At 51.2% G+C, this 23,050-nt stretch overlaps 1 protein-coding gene across 6 annotated transcripts in view; it reads left to right on the plus strand.

Moving 5' to 3' along the window:
• The window catches only part of SLCO2B1 (solute carrier organic anion transporter family member 2B1), a 50,282-nt gene that overhangs the window by 25,152 nt on the left and 2,080 nt on the right, over window positions 1-23,050 (plus strand). For all 6 annotated transcript variants that reach the window (XM_079104435.1, XM_079104439.1, XM_079104434.1 and 3 more), the window contains 6 exons: window positions 9,641-9,743; window positions 13,535-13,892; window positions 17,144-17,309; window positions 21,231-21,394; window positions 22,053-22,117; window positions 22,376-22,496. In XM_079104435.1, coding sequence (XP_078960561.1) covers window positions 9,641-9,743; window positions 13,535-13,892; window positions 17,144-17,309; window positions 21,231-21,394; window positions 22,053-22,117; window positions 22,376-22,496 — 977 coding nt within the window. The remainder of the gene's footprint in view (window positions 1-9,640; window positions 9,744-13,534; window positions 13,893-17,143; window positions 17,310-21,230; window positions 21,395-22,052; window positions 22,118-22,375; window positions 22,497-23,050) is intronic.

Genomic DNA, 23,050 nt, shown 5'->3' on the forward strand with positions numbered 1-23,050 from the left:
CTGTGATTCCGAGGCGAGGCGGGTTTGAGAGCTGTGTGCGACGGTGCTTTGAAACCCCGGCTCCCCGGCTGTGAACCTGTCTGGCTGTCTGCATTTATGCTGTCAGCACATCGGGATGGGAATGGGGAGGGGAGGGCGTGAGAAGTTCTTAAAAAAGAACTGAAGGCCGAGAACATGATGATCTGCTTCCAGCAGCTCTCAGGCAATAAATATTGATGTGGGAGGAATCGTTCCCTGGCCTCCTCGAGGCCGCCTGGCCGGGTCTGTTGCAGTAACGCTGGGGGCCTGGCCCACTAGGGCCACTGATGGGGAGTTGCGTGGAGTGGGAGGATAGCCCCAGACAGCAGAATTGGCAGCCAGAAAGTCCAGGTCCCCAGAAGGGGGACATGGATCTTCAGTAGAGAGAGGGAATGGGCAAGGGGAGAAGGTTTCACTTGGAAATCCCTTCAAGCATCCCCTCCCAGGCTTAAGGTTCAGGGTCCCCCGTGCCCTCTTAGATGTAAATGCAGTTTTTAAAGGTATTCAGGAGATGGTGGTACATAATATAAGGATTATGTGACCCAGAGAGGGTCTCTGGCCATAGTCTCCCAATCTGCGTCCTGTACAGTGGGTTTTTCAAGGTCTTCTAGCTCTGACAGGTCCAATGCTATCTCCTCTGAGCGTTTTTATAGGGAATTTGAGGGGCGACCCCCTACTCCCGGCTTTGAGGAGCTCTGAAGCAGCCAAGGAAGGACAGGTCAGGGAAATAAGAATGCCCGAAAGACAGCTCAGGTTTCCCCTGTGGCTGTGGCTGTGACAATGGTTCTTTGCCTGCGGGGAGGGCTCTGCAAGTTCTGTAGAAAAAAGATGGTCTCTTAGGGGCTCCAAGTTCTCTGTCCCCATGTGTCCTTGTGGTGTGGTGTCTCTATTCAGTCAGCACTCCTCCAGAGCGCTCTGACCTGAGAACCTGCCCTTGGGGTGAGGCCAGGGGCAGGGAGAGTTCCAGCCAGCTGCTCCCTACATGTGAAGGACCCCAGCCCTGCCCAGCCTCTGAGTGCCACCAGACTCTGTGATCTCCCCTTGGGGCACCTTGACCAGGAGTTTATGTGTGTGCGATTTCTGGGAAATCTCTGAGAGTGTGGGATTCAAAAACTACCGTTTTGAAGTTCTGCGTTCCTAGTGGTTGGAGATTCATAGGTACCTGTGTTCTATTATTCTGAGGTTCTGTATTGGAAATAGTCTGGGACTCCCCAAATCACATTCCTAAATGGTTATGATTTTGGCTATGATTCTTGAAGTCTCTGAAGCCCATTGTCTTTTGATGTACGGGAGAATGATCAGGGGTGGGGACAGGAGCTGGAGGTGGTAAAGGTTCTTAAAACTCAAGACTTAGGGCTTGTTATTGGGATCTGCCCACATTCCCCTGAGACTTTCATGTTCCCATTGCTGCCTCTGCAGATCTTGCTGTCCCCTGAGCCTCGCCTTTGCAGGCACCCTCCCAGGCCAGCCTGGGGCCTTCTGTGTCCTTCCCCACACCTGGTAGTCCAGGCTGTGTCTCCACCCCCACCCCGCCACTCTCTAAGGTCAATGAACTTGAGTGATCATCCAGCTTGGGGGCCCCTGCACCTGTCTGTATGAGGTCAGGTTCTGGCCCCAAAGGCTAAGAGGCTCCCCTTCACCTAGGCCCGTATAGTTCCTCATAATCAGGGATGGAACCCTTTGGGGGTGGTCTGCTTATGTGGTTTTCAGACCACTCAAAACTTCACCATAAAGAGAATGAAGAAGAATGTCCCCAAGCAGGGCTAGGTCATTCCACCCCCTTACACACACACACACATACACACACACACACACACACACACACACACACTTTATGGCTGTTTTTTTTTTCCCCTGTGCTGGGTTGGGGGCTCACACTCATGCTGGGCAAGAGCTTTACCACTCAGCAGCACCCCTAGCCCACTATACCAGTCTTTAGAATGAGATTTCGATTAGGGAAAGCATTCTGTTGCTAAAAACCATTTGTCTAGTCCAATACCCCCATTTGACAGAAAAGAAGACTGAGGCTAAAGAAGAGAGATAACAGGTAGCTGATCAGACCCAAGGGGGTACCATGTGAGTTTTCTTGGCATCTAGGCATTCTGTAGCTGTAGGCAAGGAGGCCAGTCCAGCAGAGTTAGATGCCCTGCATTTTATCAGCCCAGCTCTGATACTTACTAACTCTGAAATCTGTAAAATGGGTATAACTTCAGTTTGGGGTTTTTGTAAGAATCAAATGAGGTAAAGTGTGAAGGTCAGTGGTTCAATGTCCAACACACAGGCTCAGCAAGCCAGGAGTGCAGCCAGGAGGGTGCGGTGCGCAGGCACATGCCTATAATCCCACCTACTCAGGAGTCTGAGGCAGGATCATGGGTTCAAGGCCAGCCTGGGCAATTTAGCAGGATGTGTCTCAAAAGAAAAAGTAAAAAGGGCCTGGAGCAGTGGCACACTCCTGTAATCCCGGAAGCTTGGGAGTCTGAGACAGAAGAATCTCAGGTTCAAAGCCAACCTCAGCAACTTAAGAAGGCTCTGAGCAACTTAGTAAGACCCTGTTTCAAATTAAAGGTGAAAAGTTCTCAGGATGTAGCTCAGTGGTAAAGTGCCCCTGGGTTCAATCCTAACTACAGAAAAAAGTAAAAAGAACTGGGGGTATGGCTTAGTGGTAGAGCACTCCTGTGTTGGGCCTGCTCTTAAAAAAAAAAAAAAAAAAAAAAAAAAAAAAGTAGATTGCCTTTTTTCTATTATTCTTTTTAAATGCTTTATTTCTTAATTTTTGAATTATTTCAAATTTTTTAATTGACAAGTAAAAATTGCACATATTTATGGCATACCAAATGTTGTTTTGATAAATATGTGCATTGCGGAGTGATGAAATCAAGCTATTGATCATCTGCATTGCCTCATATACTTAATCTCGGGTTTGTGTGGTTAAGACACTTAAAATCAACTCTATTCTTTTAGCAATGTTCAAGTATACAATATCATGTTAGCAACTGAAGTCACCAGAGTGCAGTAGATCTCTTGCACTTATTCCTCCTGTTGACCTGAAGTCTTATGTCCTTTGATCAACATCTCCTGTCGGTCCCCTCCAGCCCTGGACACCACCGTTCTCTGCTTCTGAGTTCCGCTTTCCCAGATTGCACATATAAATGAGATCAGGCCGTATCTGTCTTCCTGTGTCTGGCTTACATCACTTAACATAATGTACTCCAGGTTCATCCATCCTGTCACAAATAATGGGCTTTCCTTCTTTTTAAGAACAGTACTCCATTGTGTACATAGACCACATTTTCTTTATCCATTATCAGTTGAGGGACACTTAGGTCGATTTCATATCTTGGTTACTGTGAAAAATTCTGTGGTAAACATGGTCTCTCTCTCTCTCTCTCTCTCTCTCTCTCTCTCTCTCTCTCTCTCTCTCTCTCTCTCTCTCTCTCTCTCTCTCTCTCTCTCCTGGCTTAAACAACAAGCATTTCTTGCTCACAGTTCTGGAAGTCTGAGACAGGGTGCATGGTGGGGCTCTGGTGAGGGAGGCTCTTCCTGGCTTGCACATGGATCCTTCTTGCTGTGCAGAACCATCTGGCAGAACCAGATGTCTCCTTGATATGCTCATTTTATTTCTTTGGCAATAGAGCTGGTGGGAGGATTGCTGGACTATGTCATAGTTCTTTCTTTTTTTTAATTTTTGAGGAACTTCCATACTGTTTTTCATCATGGCTGTACTGATTTACATCCCTGCCAAGAGTGTGCGCATTTCCCTTTTCTCCCCATGCTAGACAGCCCTTGTTGCCTTTTGTCTATTATCATAGCCATTCTAACTGCAGCAGGTGATGCTGTGGTGCTTCTCCCCCCAACACCACTGGGGATTGAACCCAAGGTCACTCTACCCCTGAGCTACATCCCCAACCCTTTCTATTTTATTTTGAGACAGAGTCTCACTAAGTTTCCAGGCTGACTTTAAACTTGAGACCCTCCTGACAGCCTCTCAAATAGCTGGGAATATAGGCCTGCATCACTGTGCCCTGCTGGTTCTGAGTTTTTTGATAGGCAAAGGGAAAAGAATAGCCTGTTACATGAATCTCATTGAAAAAAAAGCTGGAAGCATAGTTCATTCCTCGTAGAAGCTCACATCTCTGGGTGCTTTGCTATAAACCTCACTCACCCATAGAGGGCTAGGAAGTTTAGCAGATGCCCCACTTTTGTGGCTGCTTCTCATGGCCATATGAGATGGAATCTGAGAGCTGTCAATGAGTTCCATATCGCCCACCAGAGACAGCCCTGGCTCCATGGGATTGGGGACCCAGTTCCAGGACAGGACCTTCTGCAACTCAGTTCCATGCAGGGCCTCCATGGACTGAGCTGCACAGAGCATGTGGTGCCCACCTCTTGCTACAGTCAGCAGAGAGCCCTTGGAGGGGACATTCCAGCAGCCTGCTGCCCGGGCCTGCTGACCTGGGGAAAGCGCAGCCCCTATGGGTCACACTGCAAGCTCCTCTTGAGCAGAGACACAATGTTTCCTGTTTCTGGAACTCAGCATTAGTCATCTGAAAACAGAGGAAGGACAAGAGGCAGAAACCTACTGAGAACAGAGGACAGGAGCTAGGGCTAAGTCAGGGCTTCTGATAGCCACAGAACAAAGCAAGACTTTAGTCTGGCCCAAACCTCCCAGGTCTGGCTCCTGTTCATCTCCAGCCCCAAGTTGCTGCCCAGCCAGTCATTTGCTGTAGTCAGGCTGGTGTCAACTGTCTGGCCCCATGCAGGCTTCTTCCCACTACTATATGTCAGTTTATATTATGCCCCGCTTCAAATCACCTCTCCCTTCCTGTCTCCCCAGTCTCAACCCAACTCCTCCCTGTGTGCCTTCTCTGGCCCCTAGATCAGTCCCTCCCTTCCTATCTTCACAACATGAGTCAGGGATATGGAAGAACCTGGCTTTGAGAGCCTGATCTACCAATATCTCCCTGGTGGCATTTCCCTTTGGGAGCCTCAGTCTTCTCTTCTGTAAAATAGGTGAACAAAGAATGCCTGCATTAAATAGGCTGTAGTGGGGATGTCATGATACAGTGGTTGTGACAGTGTAGTGGAGACCTTATAGGGATGTACATGTGGAAACAGATGACACTATTGATATTTTTACTGTTTTCTTGGGGACAAGGAACTCAACAAGATTTTGCTCGTCTTTCCAGGACGAGTCAAATTCTCCCAGATAAGAAACGCTGGAAAGCGCTCAGTCTCTCTCCAGTTGCTCCTATTTTCCTCCTTGGGGAAGCACCCTGCTCCTAGCACCTTCTTCTGTTGCCTGGGCCCTGGCTCCACTGTGATGTCCTTCCCAGGCCACTCTCCCAGAATATGAACAGGGCCAAAAGAAATATCATATGAACCATATATGTAATTCTGAATTTTCTAGTAGCCACACTCAAAAGTTAAAGAAATTAATTTTAATAATATTATTCTATTTAACCCAGTATATCTAAAATATTCTAATTTTGGCATATAACCAATATAAAAATAATGATATCTTTTCTATTTTTTGTACTAAGTCTTCAAGATGCAATGTGTATTTTACGCTTAGGACATATCTCAATTTGAACTTGCCATATTTTATGTGCTTAGTAGCCACCTGTGGCTCTAGAATATAAGTGAATAAGTCTAGATGTCTCACCTTAAGAAAATTTCAATGGTGAGATTTCAGGCCCCTTCAAATCATACTACTAGAGCTGGGGTTGTGGCTCAGTGGTGGAGTGCTTGCTTAGCATGTGTGAGGCACTGGGTTTGATCCTCAGCATCACATATAAATAAATAAAATAAAGATCCAGGACTGGAGATATAGCTCAGTTGGTAGAGTGCTTGCCTCACAAGCACAAGGCCCTGGGTTCAATCCCAGCACCACACACACACACACACAATATATATATATATATATATATATATATACAAAAAAAATAAAGGTCCATTGAAAACTAAAAAAAAAAAAAAAAAATTAGAAAAAAATCATACTACTAAGGTGTCTCCTAACTCTGCCTGTCCTGCACACTAGGGCCACTGGTTCAGAGTTTCCTACCTGCAAGCTGGAGCTCAGATCTTAGTTCTGCTGCTTTTCAAGTTGCATGGTTTTGAACAAGTTGCCTGATCTCAGAGCTTGTTTGTTCCCATGTGAAGAAGTGTCCGGCTTCTTCCTTTTCAGGTCTCAGTGAAGATGGAGCAGGTTTGTGTACATGGAGCCCTACGTCCACATTCCCTTGGCCTAGATCTCAGTTCTGCTAGCCCCTGGGGTGCTCCGTGAACCCTTTGCTGGTCTCTGAACATTACAGCAAGAGCTCCCTCACAGCATAATACATCTCCTCTTGATGTTCTTATTTTTCTTCCAAGAACCTGGCAATACTGGCTAGAGCCTTCTCTTATACTCCTTCTTTTAATGGGAATTTATCAGATGCTCACTGTTTTGCCCCAGGCCCTGTGCTAGGAACCAGGGTTTCAACAGAGAACAAGATAAACATGATTCTTGCTCTTAAAGAACTGAGCCCAGCAGGGAAGATAGATACAGAACGAGGTTTGACCCAGACCTAAGTGAATATAAAGTAGATTTTTTTTTTTTCCTGTATTGAACCCAGGGTGCTCTACCACTGAGCTACATCTCTAACCCTTTTTAATTTTTATTTTGAGTTATCCAGGCTGACTTCAAACTTGCCATCCTCCTGTCTCAGCCTCCCACGTCACAGATTACCAGGCATGTACCTGGTGATAAGTAGATATTCTTTATTTTCTCTAAGAATCAATTTTATTTCTACTCTGAATACCTATCCTGCAGATCCATGAGAAACTGAACCTCAGCGCTTCTCAGGGGCCTCCCATCAAGTTGAAGCAAAGGCGAGTTCTAGGGCCCAGACTCTAGGTAGGCCCCATGCCAACCAGAAGCATCAGCATCAGCCCATCCTAGTTGCTACTGCCATGCCCACCTGCCATTCTGACCCATGTGGTACCTTTCAATGTGCTTGGAGTGAGGAGTCTTGGTGTGGCTGGGAACACAGGAGCCTCACCTCCCTCAGCCTGGGCCCCCCAGGCTGAGGCTCCCCACTGCTTACACAGAACCCACAAAGTGCTCAGTGTCTGCCCAGCCTGGTTTCCAGTGTTTTGTTGCAGAGAAGGGCGCTCCCTTCCAATCGCTCTCCCAGGCTCTCCTCACACCCCTGCCACACCCCTCAGGATTCTCTCAATGGCCTCGAGCTTTGAAAACAAAAGTTAGGAAGGAAGACCTGGCAACTCATTAGTGCTTTCCCCTGCCACACAACTCCCCTGAGGCCTGGAAACCCAAAGCCTGCTCCGCCAGAATGAAGAAGAGAGGAGTAGAGGAAAAGCCCAGGGGAGAGAAACACACAGGAACGAGTGTCTGAATGAATTGTCCCACAGGGACAGGACAGTTTTTTAGCAGCCAGCCCTGGGAGCAAGGCGAGGAGACATGGCCGCTCCCACAGGGGTTCTGAAATGTGGGGAGAGCCAGCATTTGCCTCATAAGGTCCACTGAAAACTTAAAGGGGAAGAAAGACGTCAGACCCTGACAAAGGGTGGCAAGGTCTGCAGGGACCTCAAAGAGACAACATGGGTGGAAAAGAGGTATAACCGGAGATGCACTGGCCACCTCCTTGGTGTCCATCATTCTAGTCATGGGGAGCCGACTGGCTCCCAGAGCAGCTTCTTCCAAACCAGTCTTTACCCTGGACTTCTGTCTTCTTCCGTAGAATTGGTTCCTTCTAATTCTGAGCTCATACTGCCTAACGAAATGTAGTGAAGTCAGACCCCATTTGGACACTTAGATATTCAAATGACCCTGTATCAGTAACAACTTCTCCAAGACTTAGTTCCCTCATTGAAAAAGTGTGCACAGTGATAGCACCGCCTCACGGTGCTTGGGTTGGGATGCAGGAGGACTCGCCTGGGCCTCTGTCGCAGCCCAGTGCTCAGACTCGGGAGTGGAGCTGTCTGTCTGGGTTCCATATGAGCAGGGCCACTTACCAGTTGGTGACTTGAAGAAAGTCACTTCATCTGTGTCTCTTTTGTCATGTGAATTAAAGGGCTTTAGTGGCATCTGCTTTGAGGGCTGTTGAGAGAGCTCCGTGGGTTCTGCACTAGTCCTTAGAACTGTGTAGTAAGTGCATGTAGCAAGTACCTAGTAGGCATTGACCACCATTTCTGCTATTTCCTTCCTTCTTTCTGACTCGCAGAAGATGGTGAGCGTGCCCACCCACGCAAACCTTCTCTTCCCCAGACCTCTCCTTCAGGAGTTGCGTGGTGGCCATCCTGACCCAGGCTGAGTCTCCTGCTCTGTAGTATCATGGACATCCTCACAGTGCTGGCCTAGAGCGAGCACATCCTTCAGGGGTGGCTTGACTTTTCCCAGGGGAGGAAAGGGGGCTGTTTTCTCTTGCCCTAACCCTCAGCTCCCATCCTGACCCAGAAGGCAGTAAAGAACAGGATGGGCCTGTAGACCACACCACTCCCACCTCAAGGTAGCACAGCTCACTGGAGGCTCTTGCTCCTGGTGACTCTCCAGGTGAGGACAGTCATGAAGGATGTAATAACTAAAGAGAGAGATATGGCAGTCATCATGTTGGTGACGTTGATGGTGGGAGTGAGAGTAGAAAAGATGGTAATGGTGACAGTGACATGGATGATGGTGGTGTTGGGTGACATTGATGGTAGCAGTAAGAGTGACATTAATAATGATGTCAGGAATGGAGATACAATTGGTGGTGATAGTGGTAATGATGAGAGGATTGTAAGTTGATGGTGTTCCTGGTGACACTGGTGGTGATAGTGGTGGAGGTGACAGACATGAGGTTGGTGACACTGATACTGGTAAAGACCCTGGAAGCGATAATGATGGTGTTTGAGACGTGATAATGTTATTGATGATTCTGATAATCATATTGTTCAGGTGACAGTGATAACAATAATGATAACTACTACTGATAGTGACTACTGGTGGTGATAACTACGACTGAGACACTGGTAGTAATCACATCATAATGATAGTGTCATGTGAATCAGTTGGTCATGTAGTCAGGATGTTGGAGGTATGAATGCAGATGATTTTTAAGGTGGTAGGAATAGTACTGATGATGGTGGTTACGGTGGTAATTCTCTTGTTGGTGACTATTAATATGCTAATGATGGTGATGACAAAGTTTAGCTTCAGGAATTTCATTATTCCCTCTTTTTTTTTTTTTTTTTTTTAATACCAGGATTGAAACCAGGGGCCTTTAACCACTGAGTCACATTCCCAGCCCTTTTTCATACTTTATTTAGAGACAGGGTCCTGCTAAATTGCTTAGGGCCTCACTCAGCAGCCTGAGGCTGGCTTTGCTGAATCAGACATTGAATTTGTGATCCTCCTGCCTCAGCCTCCCAAGCCACTGGGATTACAGGCATGCACCACAGCACCCGGCCATTATTCCCTCTTTTAAAACCCTTTTTGAGTAGGGCCACTGCAGACCCCCATTGCTCCTGACGAAGTGACAGAGCTCCCACCTCTCCTTCCCCTTCCCACTGAGCTCCTTGAGTCCACAGCCATCTCTGGGTAGGTCTCTGCATCCAGCTGACTACCCTTGGCTGTATGTTTCCCCAGAGTGAGAACTCTCCCTCTGAGCAGAACCCCGGGGAGTCCCTGAAGAAGCAGGATGGCCTAGCCCAGATTGCACCAAACCTGACTGTGATCCAGTTCATCAAAGGTAAGTGAGTTCAGGCCAGGTGTAAGGGAGGTAGGGCCAGAGGCTCTCTTGAGACTATGCATGACCCAATCCCTACCTGTCTTTCTTGATCTGTTCCTGCAGGTCCTTCCTGAGCACTTTGTGAGTCTTTGCTTACTCAATCCTCTCTGCCCAGAACATCTGTTTTTATTGCTATCTGTCAAAATCTTCCTTGTCCCTCTAGGTCAAGCTCAAGAGCCACTCCTTCCTCCAGCCTGCCTGGCTCTCCCAGCAAGCAAGGCTGCTTCCCTCCCTCCTCTGGGCTCTCAGAACTCTCAGAACTTCTGTATTGGCTCAGATCTGTGCCATGTACTGGTCCAGCCCTTCCCCCAAGTGGGGAGGTCTTGACGGTCAAGGCGTGAGTCCTTATTCTCCTTCCACCACCAATGATCCTGCAAACAGGGCCCTCAATAAATACTTGTTAAGTTCCCAGGCTGTGGCATAGACAAAGGGAGCTCTGGACTGAGATCTAGAGACCTGAGCTTTTGTCCTGGGTCCTTGCTTCTCTCTGGGCCTCAGTTTCCTGCGAGCAGTTTCTCAATACAGTAAGACCCAGACTCAATGAGATAAGAATAACGCAGCTCGGATCAGTCAGTAACCAGAGTCCACATGACCAGGCAGTCCTTTCTGGAGTCCAATCCCATGAACACTGATTGAGTGCCTGCTGTGTGCCAGGCTCTGGGAGAGCACTGGATGGCAAGGTAGACTTGTGGCCTACCCATCGCACTAACCAGTGTCTGCTCACTTCCCTGAGTCTCCTTATCTAAAAGATTAGGTCAATAATCTTTGCCACTCTCAAGGACTATTAGGATAACAGTCCTAATCAACTGGGATGATAAATGGAAAGCCCCCGTACATTGTTTTTAAAACTGTACTTCCATAAGTTACAATTATTTCCATTATCACTCTTACCCTACTGTTCTTATTCTGACCAGTCCCTAGGAGAGTAAATGGAGCTGCCTGTGATTCAGGAGGATGTCACTCAGAATCCCTCACTGGGGACTTTTCAACAGTAAAGGATTGGGCCCAATTCTTGGGAAGGGCTTCTTAGGACTCGATTGTAGGGTACTAGTAATCTGGCCCCCACCCCTACCCCTGATCTCTAGCACTCCCAGAGAAAGGGATGTCTGGACTCCATGGGGCTGGGTCTTGAGGCAGGGGCCTGGATTCCCTAACCTCAGATCACCCCCAGCTCTGGAAGCCCTCAGAACACTGCACCATGGAAGAGCTTATTAATCACTGCTTTGGCTCCTACCCAGAGGGAAGTTGGAGCCAGTTGCTGAAATTGAATCCTAGAGTTGGTGTTCTAGGCCAGCTTGTCTCTGGTAGTTGAGCCTTTAGGAGACCATGACAGGGCTGACCACAGGCCCTGTGGCCAGTTAGCCAGCCTGGTTTCTGGACTTCTACTGAGCTTCATAGGGGCCAGTCTGACCTGTAGCCTGGCCTTGACTGCCAGGTTTGTCTAGTGGAGGAGACATAGTCCCTGAGCTGGGGGAGGCTAATGAGGGAGACACTGTCTAATGAGGGAGACACTGTCTAATGAGGGAGACACTGTCTAATGAGGGAGACATTGTCCTTGGACTAAAGGAAACCCCTGGCTCATGGGAGCAAATATAGTCCTAAGCTAAGGGGGCCTGTCCTATTTGAGACAGGTGTCAGACCTCTGAGTTTGGAGAGGCCCCTGACTGATGAGGAAGCCAGTCACTGAGTGATTGTTTCTGCCCTGGCTTGTGTGATGGCAGAGACCTTGTGCTGAGCTGAGGGAAGCCTGTCTTTTCAGGAAGACGTGACTTTCAGCCAGAGGTGGGCCCTAGAATTCCCTTTCAGGTAATGCTAAGTGAAAGGCCTAGCCCTGTCCTCCAGGAATTTTCCACCTGTTCTAGAGAAGGCTGTGGATTCTGAGAAGAGACGGAGGATGTGCCCACAGTACACTGCAGTGATTAGTGCAAGAGAATGGGACGGGAACAGTCAGTAGCTGGAACCCTCTGGAGTCAGGCTGCCAGGGAGAACAGGAGTGGAGGGGGAGGTAGGAGGGAATCGAGGGAGAATGGCACTGCAGTAGAAGTCAGAGGACTCTGGGGAATTCCAGGCCTTGTTCTGGCCTCTGTGGATGAACCTGGGCCGAGGTGTGTCCCTGCCCCTTGCTGGGCCCCACCTTGCAGTGAAAGCACCTGTATAACTTGGGCCAAGCCATATCAAAATCCCCAGGCACATACAAGACCTCAGATGCCCTGGCCAGGGTAGCTCACAGGAGGGAGGGAGGGAGAGAGGCTCAGCAGTCACCTGGGGTGAGGACCAGGGCCATTCCACTCTACTGCAAAAGCTGGCTGGATGCGCTTTGCGCATGATAAGGAACTAGGGCCAGGAGGCAGGTTTGGACCCTGAAGGATGGGGAATTCCGTAGCCCCAGCCCCCACCCACCCAGCCTGGACCCTTTGTCTTTATTTCCTGGCTTCTAAGGAAACAGCTCCTCTCCTGATCCAAGGGGCTAGGGCACCAGCTGGCTTGGCCCCTCGGTCTGGCAAATGGTTTGCTTCTCTTCCTCCCTCACTCCTCCCTAACTTGTCTTGCCTGCTGCAGGTAGAAACAAAACTCTCCCTCTTCTGCTGATAGTGGAGAGAAGGTGGCACATGTAAACACAGAAATGCCTCTGAACGTTCCCTGGGCTGCCCCTGTTGATGAAGGCACTGGGGCTCCGAGACGAGCGACTTACCCATCACTGTGTTCCATGAGGTTTAGCAGACATGTTGTAAGGCAAGCTGTGAATGAGGCCTGTTTTAGGAGACAGGAGACCGGGGCGAGCGGGCTTGCGGGGGGTCATAAGTGCCCCAGCAGCCGCCTCTGTTCCCATCTCCAAGCTCAGACGGTGCTGTGCTTCCACAGAATTCCTTTTTCTCTGGAGTCCGCCTCTCCAGGGGCCCGCTGGTTCTGTCCAACTCCAGGAAGCCTCCCGGCACCACGCTCCTCAGGCTTCGCTTTCTCTAGAGGCCCTAGATTCCGCCCTACGCATTTTGATATTTGAACACATATTAGTCTAATGTCATTTATTCACTCCTTCATCCATTCTACATTTATTTATTGAGCGCCTCCTATGCCCCTGCTCCGGAGGTTCAGCAATTAACACAACAGCCTAAAAAAAAAAAAAAAACTGATCTAAAAAACAAACAAATAACAGCAACAACAACAACAACAACAAACAGGTTGGGAAGACAATAAAACAGTTAAATGAAGAACATGTGTAGTCTGTTAGGTAATCTAACAGATTACACATATTCTCGAGAAACTAGGGATGCAGGCCTGGGTTGGGGACACAGGAGGGAGGACCAGTCTGGGTTGGCTTGGAAAGAGCTAAAGCAGGACAGGATGGAAGGGGCCTAGTGGGGAATAAAAAGGGATGATTAAGTAGAATTGAAAGAATGAAATGGGATCAGATGGGGTGAATAATGAAATGGAATCTAATGGGATGGATGGACCAGAACTATACGAACTGAATAGAATTTAATGGAAATGAACACATTGACTAATCTAACCCAATGAACGCAATCTAACCCAATGGCATGGAAGGGATGAAACAGAATTTCAAAACTGGAATAGAATTATATGGAAAGGAGTCAAATGTAATAGATCAGAACTGAATGCAAAATAATTAAATGGAATGGGAGGAAGGAATGGAAAGGAACGGAACAGCTTGAACTGAACAGGGCGGATGGACAGGCACAGGGAATGGAGAGCTGGCCTGCCCATCCCCACCTCTTTCCCACGTATCCCAACAGTCTTCCCCAGGGTGCTGCTGCGGACACTGCGCCACCCCATCTTCCTGCTGGTGGTCCTGTCCCAGGTGTGCATGTCATGCATGGTGGCGGGCATGGCCACCTTCCTGCCTAAGTTCCTGGAGCGCCAGTTTTCCATCACAGCCTCCTATGCCAACCTACTCATTGGCGGCCTCACCATTCCCTCAGCCATCGTGGGCATCGTGGTGGGGGGCGGCCTGGTCAAGCGCCTCCACCTGAGCCCCATGCGCTGTGGCACCCTTTGCCTGCTGGGGTCGCTGTTCTGCCTGCTCTTCAACCTGCCCCTCTTCTTCATCGGCTGCTCTACCCACCAGATTGCAGGCATCATCCACCAGCCCAGGTGAGTGTGTGTGCGGGTGGGTGGGGCCAGCATGGGGAGGCTGGGACAGGGGAGGGCAGTGGACCTGGACAGAAGCCAGGTGAGTGGGGCATCCCCTACCCTACTCTCACCGCCCCCTGTCGCTCCATCTCTCCACCTCTGCCCCAGAATCCTCTGTTCAAGCTAAGGACATTTTCCCTTAGCTAAGGTTCAAGCACAGGACATTCTCTCTGGAAGGCCCCAGGGAAGGCAGCAGGCACCATTAGAAGGGACACATATGGAACTTCAAGAGCAGGGAAGCTCAGGCCTGGAGAGGGCTAGAGGGGGAGTTGGGGCAAAGTTACTGGTGGAATGGCATCTCCAGAGTGGCCGAGCCCTGCAGGCCCAGTGTTAGTGAGATGGAGGCTGCATCATAAGAGGCAGGACCCGGCTCAGCCGGAGGAAAGCTTTTGCTGGTTAGAGGTTAGGCCTGCCCAGCAGGAGCAAGGTCCTGCTCTGGGGCTGAGGGTGGGAGAGGCAGTGAGGGTCTCTGACCCCTGCCAGGAATGCTGTAAAGGAGACGTATGCTGGAAAGGCTGGAAATACCTCAGATTATTGGTTCTTAAATCCTAGGAACTACAATTCTGTTGTCCCATGATCCTAACATTGCAGAATTCTTCGTCTAAGTCTGTGGGGCAACACTCTACAGTAAGGTCCCTTAACGCCTATGTCCCTCCCACTTCCTCCCACACCCACCACTGCCTCCCATTTCCTCCGCCGCCCCATCACATTTACTCACCTCCCCTTGGGAGCCTTCTTGGAGAGGTTGTTGGAAGTTCCATTCCGGCCACTTTCCCAGAATGATCTCATTTTTCCTGGAAACTGCTCCAGGCTTAGGTTGGCCCAACACCCATCAAGAAATCCCCACCTCCTCTGCCCCGCCTCTTGCTTGGCATCTCCTTCCTCCATTCAGGTGCCAACCTTCCCCACCCAGGCTGCTTCCACTTGGTTGCAGTTACAGGAGGGCCTTGCTCAGGGCCAAGGAACCCTAGGTCCCATCCTCGGGCCTTTCCTCCTTCCCTTCCTTCTCCCCCTTCTTTTCTCAAACAGAACAGTGAACTCAGCTGTCTGGCATGGGCCTTCTGTGTGCAAAGCCCAGTCTGGGCACTGTAGCCATGTCTGTGGGAAGCCCCTTGACTGAGGAGGGACCCAGGGCCTTTCAATGATTTAATTTTTTTTTAGCAAAAAGTAAATACTATAATATTTAGGTGAATATTATGTCATATTTTTTGAGTAAGTGGGAAAAGTCAGCCTTCCCTCCTGCCCCCCCTCTCCTTCTTTCTCCCTCTCTCTCCTTGGCTTTGACATCTGATCTCACCAGAGTTCTCATCAACATTCTTGCAATTTAGTCACTGAGTTCAGGTTCAAAGTCATTGAAGAAGCTTTTAGGGACCAACTGAGCAAATCAAGGATAATTTCTCACTTTTTGTTTGTTTGTTTGTTTTTTGATACCAGTAATTGAATCCAGGGGAATCACATCCTCAGCCCTTTGTGTGTGTGTGTGTGTGTGTGTGTGTATGTGTGTGTGTGTGTGTGTGTGTGTGTGTGTATTTTTTTTTTTTTTTTTTTTTTAGACGGGGTTTTGCTAAGTTGTTCAGGCCTCACTATGTTGCTAAGTTGTTGAGACTGGCCTCAAACTTGCAATCCTCCTGCCTTAGCCTCCCGAGTTGCTGGGATTACAGGTGTGTACCACCATGACAGGCTCACAAGAGGCAGGGGCAACTCCCAAGAGCCAAAGGTCTCCCACTCAACCCAGTAGCAGGCCCAGCGCATCCTATATTATGTCTCATTGAGTCCCCACAGTGATGGGCCTATCATTGTATCTATTTTAGTGAGGCTCAGAGAGGTGAGATCACCCAGCAAGCTGGGAGGAGGCAAAGCCTGAGCCAGCACTCTCCACAGAAGGAATGAGATCCAAGGAGAGAGGAGGAGCTGAGGAAGCCCCCCACCCCCCAACTCTCACCTGCCTTCCAGCTGCTGGCAGATGGTTCTGGGAAGTGCCTCCCCCTCAGCAGATCCCATTAGGCACAGCCTCCTAAGGAGTCCTTAGCTGGGATAGCACCAACCTGTTCCCCTCCCCAAGGAGACATGCCGGGATGGGAGCAGGCCTGTGGGGTAGGGAGGAGAAGGAAAGGCTGTGCTGGCGATAGCCTTTGCCCACTCAGGGGAGACCCCCACCTGAGGGAGAGAGGAGCTCACCTCAGCCTTGATCACACACACCCCTGCACGCCCCGCCACCACACCCCGTTCCAGCTTCCCAGAGGCCATATCAGCTGGTGTCCCTCTCCTAGTCTCCCCAGCCCTGTCGACCCTCTTCTCCATGGAACTGAGATTTTGCTAAACTTGCCAGACCTGCCGACAACCTGGGCCTCTGCCTCATTCCCACCTCAAACCCAAGAGGGAGACTCCAACCTTCCCCCTTGGCTCCATCCTCTGCAGCCTGGCCAACACGGCCTCCTATGTGACCTGTGGAAAGTATCAGTCTCTCTGGGCTTCTTTCTTCTGGAGGTCTGCTATGCTCCCTTCTAGCTCAAAGTCAGACTATAGCCTGCATCCCAGGGAGACGACTCCCTATCTCCCTCCCAGGGTGACCTGCCCCCTTGAACTCAGCCTTTTCTCACCTCCTGCCCCTGTACACCCACACCTTGCCCTGGCCACCTGGAGTGGGGACATCCCTGAATAGGATAGCAGGCCTTCAGGAAGGAGGCAGGTGCCACTGGGCACATGGTCAGGATAGTAGAGTGAACGGTGAGGTCTTGAGAATGTGGGAGGGTGATAGGCAGGAAGGAGCCCTGGCCCAGCTGACAGACAGGGAAACTGAGGCCCAGAGTGAGGCAGGAACATTGGAGATCTTACAGCTGGTCAAGTCCTACAGCTAGTCAGGTCTCCCATGAGTCCCCATGTATAGCTATCCTTTTCTGAGAATTGGAAGCTACTCAGCTCACAGCGAGAATGACCTTTTTATCTAACACTTAATTCTAGAAGGAATTACCCTTATGTTCCCTATGGAAGGGCCCTGGGGAGCAGAGGTATTTGCTTACGAGGGCGGCAAAGAGGCTACATGAGCTCCGGCCCAGATGCCCCACTTCTCCTGTCAGGAGTCCTCAAGGACTTATAGCTTTCTCCCACACTCCCGCCGCAGGGAGCTCACCACAGCCCGGCCATTGCTCTCAGGGCAACTGCCAAGATGGCCCCAGCCCATGGCCAACCCTGCTGGCCTTCTCCCCCACCAGCACACAGCCCGGGCTGGAGCTATTTCCAGGCTGTGCAGAGCCCTGCTCCTGCCCGTCAGAGGACTTCAACCCTGTCTGCGACCTCAGCACCCGAGTGGAGTACATCACGCCCTGCCATGCGGGCTGCACAAGCCGAGTGGTCCAGGAGGGCCTGGACCAAAGCCAGGTGAGCCCACGCCTGGCGTGACTGTGCCCCTCAGAGCCTCTGCCTTTCCTCGTCTCCGCAGACCTGTCTGCACCTCTGAGCACTCTCACTCTTTGGACCTCTGCCCTTTGTCTCTATCCGTCTATCTTTCTCCTTCGGTTGGCAGATGTAGAGCATTATTCTCGCAGTAAGCTTTCATTACAAACCTGGGCTCAGGGAGTGAGGCAGATCTGCCCCCCTCTCCGTTCAGAGGAATTGCAAAAGAAAATAGCTCACAGGAATTCCAGGGGTGCTGATGGGCAGAGTGGTCTCTACAGTCCATACAAGGACAAAGGAAACACTAACCACTCAGGAGGGTCTCAGAGGGCTCCAAGGGATGTGCATCTGTGCCAGATCTTTAAGGATGAATGGGAAAACCAGGACTTGGGGTGGAAGGACTTTCCAGGCGCTGTGGAAATGTAAAGATTCCGACTAGGGCAGTGGTACATACCTGCCATGGCAGCTACTCAGGAAGGAAGATTGCAAGTTCGAGGTCAACCCAGGAAACTTAGTGAGCTCCTTTCTTAACATTTAAAAAAGGTGGAGGCAGGTAGCTCAGTGTAGAGTGCTTCTCTAGCATGTGCAATTCCAGTATTGAAAAAAAAAAAAAAAAGATTTGAAAGAAGCTGATGGGTGGGCTCAGAAAAGGAAGGACCATGAATTCCAGGGCCAGAGAGGGGACTTTAACTGCAGATCCATGTGGAGGCATGGGTGGGTTTTAAGCTGGAGAGTGTCAGGATCACATGTCTACTTGACCACACCTGAGGCTTCAGTGTGGAGGAAGGTGAACAGAGGCAGGAATGGAGGCACAGAGACAGGTGAGGAGTCTGGCTGGCACAGGCCGCCCAGCCAGTCACTCAGGGAAACTTTGTCAAAGCCCCTCCTCTGTGTCCAGCCCTGTGCAGGGGTCTGAGGACCTGGACCCAAGGGGCCTGGCCTCAGGGAGCTCCCAGCAGGGACATGGGAGCAGCAGCAGCACATTCTGTGCAGACCTGAGAGAAGCCCAAGACCAACTACTACCCTTCCCTTTCTCCTCTGCTCCTGCAAATGACAAATGGGGCTCATACCCACCTTCCTTAGGCCCTGGTTATATTCAGTCATGTGGTGGGGAGAGGGGTGGTGTCAGGCTGGCTGTTATGACAACATCTTCCCCTCTCCAGAGTTCTCCACCTCTGTCAAGCAGAACTTGTAGTGCTGGACATCAGCAATGAAGCCCAAGTCTCCTCCAGGGAGAGACTGGGTCCCCAGCTGCCGCAGAGAACAGTACCTGGTTTGTGGCTGGCGGCTGGTGGCTGGTGGCTGGTGACTGGTGGGCCTTCAGAAGCCAGCCAGGTGCAGCCACAGCTGTGTCAATTGTTGGCATTTGGAATAATGGCAATCCCAGCCTTTTGGGCCTCCTAGCTGTCACTGTCCTGACTCATTTGACCTCTCTGAAAGCTCTTCCAGGACCTCCAGGCCCTGGCAGATAGGACAAGATCCTGGCTAGGTGGCAAACTCCTATAGCTATGGGTTCCCGAACACTGAGGGGCCAGGCCACCTGGTTAAATTCCTGTTCTGCTTTTAACAGGCTTTGTTGGTTTAAGCAGATTATTTAACCCATGCCTCAGTTTCCCGGTCTGTAAACAGAGATAATATTATGGAATGCCTTCTAAATAGTGGGGCCTGTGCTAAATAAATCCTTTACAGGCTGAATTCATTAAATAGTAAGTGAGGAGTCACACGACATCATCCCTAAGAGCACTTGGCACTGAACCCAGAGATTTGAAGCACTCAGTACCTCTCCTATTATGCCCATTGTGCAGACAGGAAATGAAGGCCCAAAAAAAGACCAAGCAGTGCAGAATTGTTTTTTTTTTTTTTTTTTTTTTTTGTACCAGGGATTGAACCCAGGGGTGCTTAACCACTGAGTCACATTTCCAGTCCCACCCCGCTCCCTTTTTGTATTTTATTTAGAGACAGAGTTTCACTGAGTTGCTTAGGGCATCCCTAAGTTGTTGAGACTGGTCTGGAACTTTCAATCCTTCTGCCTCAGCCTCCTGAGCCGCTGGGATTATAGGCGTGTGCCACCATACCTGGCTTCCAGAATCTTAATACCAGAGGTGGGGCTAGAACCCAAGGCCCTGGCCCCAGCCTGGCCCCCTCTAGACCACCAGCAGCAGTTTGAGTTTGGGTATAGTATTCGAAGGAGGGTGCAGCCGAGTCAGGGTCAGCACATGGGGTCGTGCTGGCCTGGAGTTTTCCCGGCCACGTGTGCCTCCTCAGGTCCACTGAGACCACCTTAGGGATGGGTGGATCCATGCCCAGGACAGCTGCACTCCATGAACGAGTGAGTGATGGGGTGAGAGGGGGAAGGTAGGTGTTGGGGGTAGGTCTCAGACTCATAGGGTGGGGCTCAGCGCCGAGGGAGTGGGACTCTGAGGCAGCAGGAGAGACGGAAGGCATTAGTAAGAAGACTGGATAAATGAGAGAGCAGGGTCAGGCAGGCGCTGGATCTGCCTTGGTGGTCATCCCAGAGCCTCCGGCTCTGAGCCAAGGAGCAGTGGTAGAACGTCCCTCTTCCACAACCTGGCCTTAGTGTGTTTCCCGTCTCCTGTCCCTCCGCTGTGTCTCTAACCCAGTGGGCTGTTCAACCAGTAGTGAAGGGCTAAAGACCTGCTTCCCTGCAGTGTGACATGGCATGGACTTAGGAGGTCAGACGCATGTGGCAGCACAACTCTGTCATGCACACACCATCCAACGATGCAAAGGGCATCCAAGAGTAACCCAAGCTTAAGTCCCTCCCCCCCCCCCCTTTCTCTCTCTCTCTCTGGCACATGCACACGTACCTTTCTTTAATTTTACCTCCTAAATAACCTCAAATTAGCCAGGCATGGTGGTGCACACCTGTAATCCCAGCAGATCAGGAGACTGAGGCAGGAGGATGGTGAGTTCAAAGCCAGCCTCAGCAAAAGTGAGGCACTAAGCAACTCAGTGAGACCCTGTCTCTAAATAAAATACAAAAAGGACTGGGGATATGGCTCAGTGGGCGAGTACCCCTGAATTCAATCCCCAGTACCCAATTAAATAAATAACCTCAAATCAAAACCCTTTTACTGTCCAACCTTGACTGACAATGGGGCCCTTCGCCTGCACCTCACCCAGTTCACCCTCCTGGCAGCCTCCTGCGCATGCTTCGTACAGCACTCTCAGGTCCATCTCTGTTGTACTTCAAATAAACTTCCAAGCAATGCCCCTGCCCCAGCTCCTACCTCAGGACTTCCAGGCTGCTCACACTGGGCAGTGTCTGAGGCTGCCCTGGCTGAAGGGAAGAGGCAGAGGGCTCCGGGGATCTCGGGCCAGACTGGCTGCCTGAGAGCGATGGGACCCACCCCCACACGCCTGTTTCCACCTGCAACTCTGGGCACACCTGTCAAGAAGTGCTGATCTGTCGGGGGGGGGGGCGGGGGGGCGGGGGATGCAAAGCCCAGCTTCCTGGCTTGACTTTGCTCCAGTCAGGTGCACGAGTTCACCAGCCAGACCACTTCTTAAAGAGCCCTTGGCTAGAGGTCCCCCGGGATACCAGCGAGTGTGAATGCAGACTGTGGTCAGACGCCGGCGCTGCAGAGCGGTTCCCTGCCTTGGGTGCCTTGTCTGGGCTGTGTTCTTTCAAGCCCCTCCCTCTTTCTTGAGCTACTTCTCTCCGCCACAGCCACAGCCCAGGCTCTGCCCAGTCTGTCCAGTCACCCGCCTGGCTCCTCCAGCCATGTGCACCCAGCTAAGGGGCCAGAGTCCCAGCTCCAGCCAGCCCAGCCCAGCTGGATGTGGGCCGTTGGGCCTCCCAGGACCCTCCCCAGCCTCAGCCCCTCAGCCGGTTGCTTGCCCTGGAGGCTGCTGAAGGCTCCGCTCCCCCTTCTCCCACCCCAGGTTTTCTACACCAACTGCAGCTGCGTGAGGGCGGGTAGTCCAGTGCTCGCGGGCTCCTGCGACTCGGCCTGCAGCCACCTGGTGCTGCCCTTCATTCTCCTGGTCAGCCTGGGGGCGGCGCTGGCCAGCATCACCCACACTCCCTCCTTCATGCTCATCCTAAGGTGAAAGCAGGGGCAGGGCGAGGCGGGTGCGGCCAAGAGGCCCTTAGCCACAGGGGCTGGCCCCAGGTCTATAGAGGGTGTGTGTGGCGGGGATAGGACTAGGGGAGGGGACACCACTCCCAAGGCCCCGTCCTGGCCTCTCCAAGTGAGGCATCACACAGTGAGAAGGAGGTGAACTCCCACTTGACCCTGACCACAGTGGGGGGAGCCACAAGGGCTGTACCCAGGAGACCAAACTGCAAAAGTGCAGCCCATGACCCTGAGGGCCCCCAAGGCGACAGGCAGGTGTAAATGCCCACCATAGATTCAGCCCGTGCCCGGTACTGCCTCTTGGTTCAAGATCTTCCTGGCCCTTGCCCTGAGAGTGCCCTCCAGGCCTGGCAGATTGTCACCTGGGTCCAAAGTCAAGGTCTCCCAGGGGGAGGCTGGGGTGAGGAGACCTCCGAGCTAGGTAATTCCAACTCCTCATTCTGCTGAGATTATTTTATTCACCATCACTTTGTAGAAAATCAGAAAGAAATGGAGCCCCTTGTAAATATTAGAAGATGCAGGGAGCCATGAAGCAGGCTGGGGAGGCTGGCCCTAGTGGCGGGAGAGCAGGGTGCAGGGAGCCTTCCATACTGCTGCATGGCCTCATGACCCTGTCCCTGCTTGTAAGGGGAGTGAAGAAAGAAGACAAGACTTTGGCTGTGGGGATCCAGTTCATGCTCCTGAGAGTTTTGGGTAAAGAACCTGCTTGGGCCCTTTGGTGGTGGTGATGGGGATCCAGATGTCCCCTGTGTGACAGACCTGGGGACACAGGCCCATGGGGCAGCAGACCTGGCCCAGGTGCAAGTAGAAGCCAGACAGTCTGGTGGGGGCTTCCTCTGATATGTAGTAAAGGGGTGTCAGGAGGTCCCGCCATGGCCCAGAGCCCCTGAAAGGTGGGGGGGCCTGGGGAATGCTGGATCTCCACTGTCCCCTGAGCACATCCTCCCCTAGCCTGGATGCCCAGTCCTGTGATCCACGGCAGCGCCATCGATACCACCTGTGTGCACTGGGCCCTGAGCTGTGGGCGGCGAGCCGTCTGCCGCTACTACGACAATGACCTGCTCCGGAACCGGTGAGACTCGGGCCAGGGAAGTGGGAAAGATGCTGGGAAGACAGAATCCCAGGCAGGACGCCAGCAGGGAGCAGAGGTCCCACTAAAGTATCAGTACAAAGCTCTCCAGTCCTGTGAGCAGGATGCAATTCCCTCTTGTATAGACGAGGAAAGAAATCTAATGTAAGTGGCCCAAGGTCACACAGTTAACAACTGGCAATGCTGGGCCTGGTCCCCAAGTTGTCTGACCACAGAGTTGACACAGGAGCCCAGGGAGAATCAGGAACAGCCCAAATGAGAGAGATGAGAGTGGTGTTGGACAGAAAGCCCTGTCTACCTTCACTGGGACTCAGTCTACCCATCTGTACAATGGTTAGCTCAAAGCAACCTGAATGCACTAAAGCCTCTGGTCTAGGGTGGATGTGGGGAGGACCTGCTGGTAAGGCCAAGGACAGGGAGCTGACCACGTCTGGCTCTGAAGAGAGCAAGTTCTTGTGGGCTAGGACTGTTGGCATGGTGGGGGTCCCTTCCTAGGGAAGAAAGAGTCAAACTTGGGCCTTGGTGAGTTAAACAGG

The sequence above is a fragment of the Sciurus vulgaris genome (assembly GCF_902686455.1).
Source record: "Sciurus vulgaris genome assembly, chromosome: 11".
Classification (NCBI taxonomy): Eukaryota; Metazoa; Chordata; class Mammalia; order Rodentia; family Sciuridae; genus Sciurus; species Sciurus vulgaris.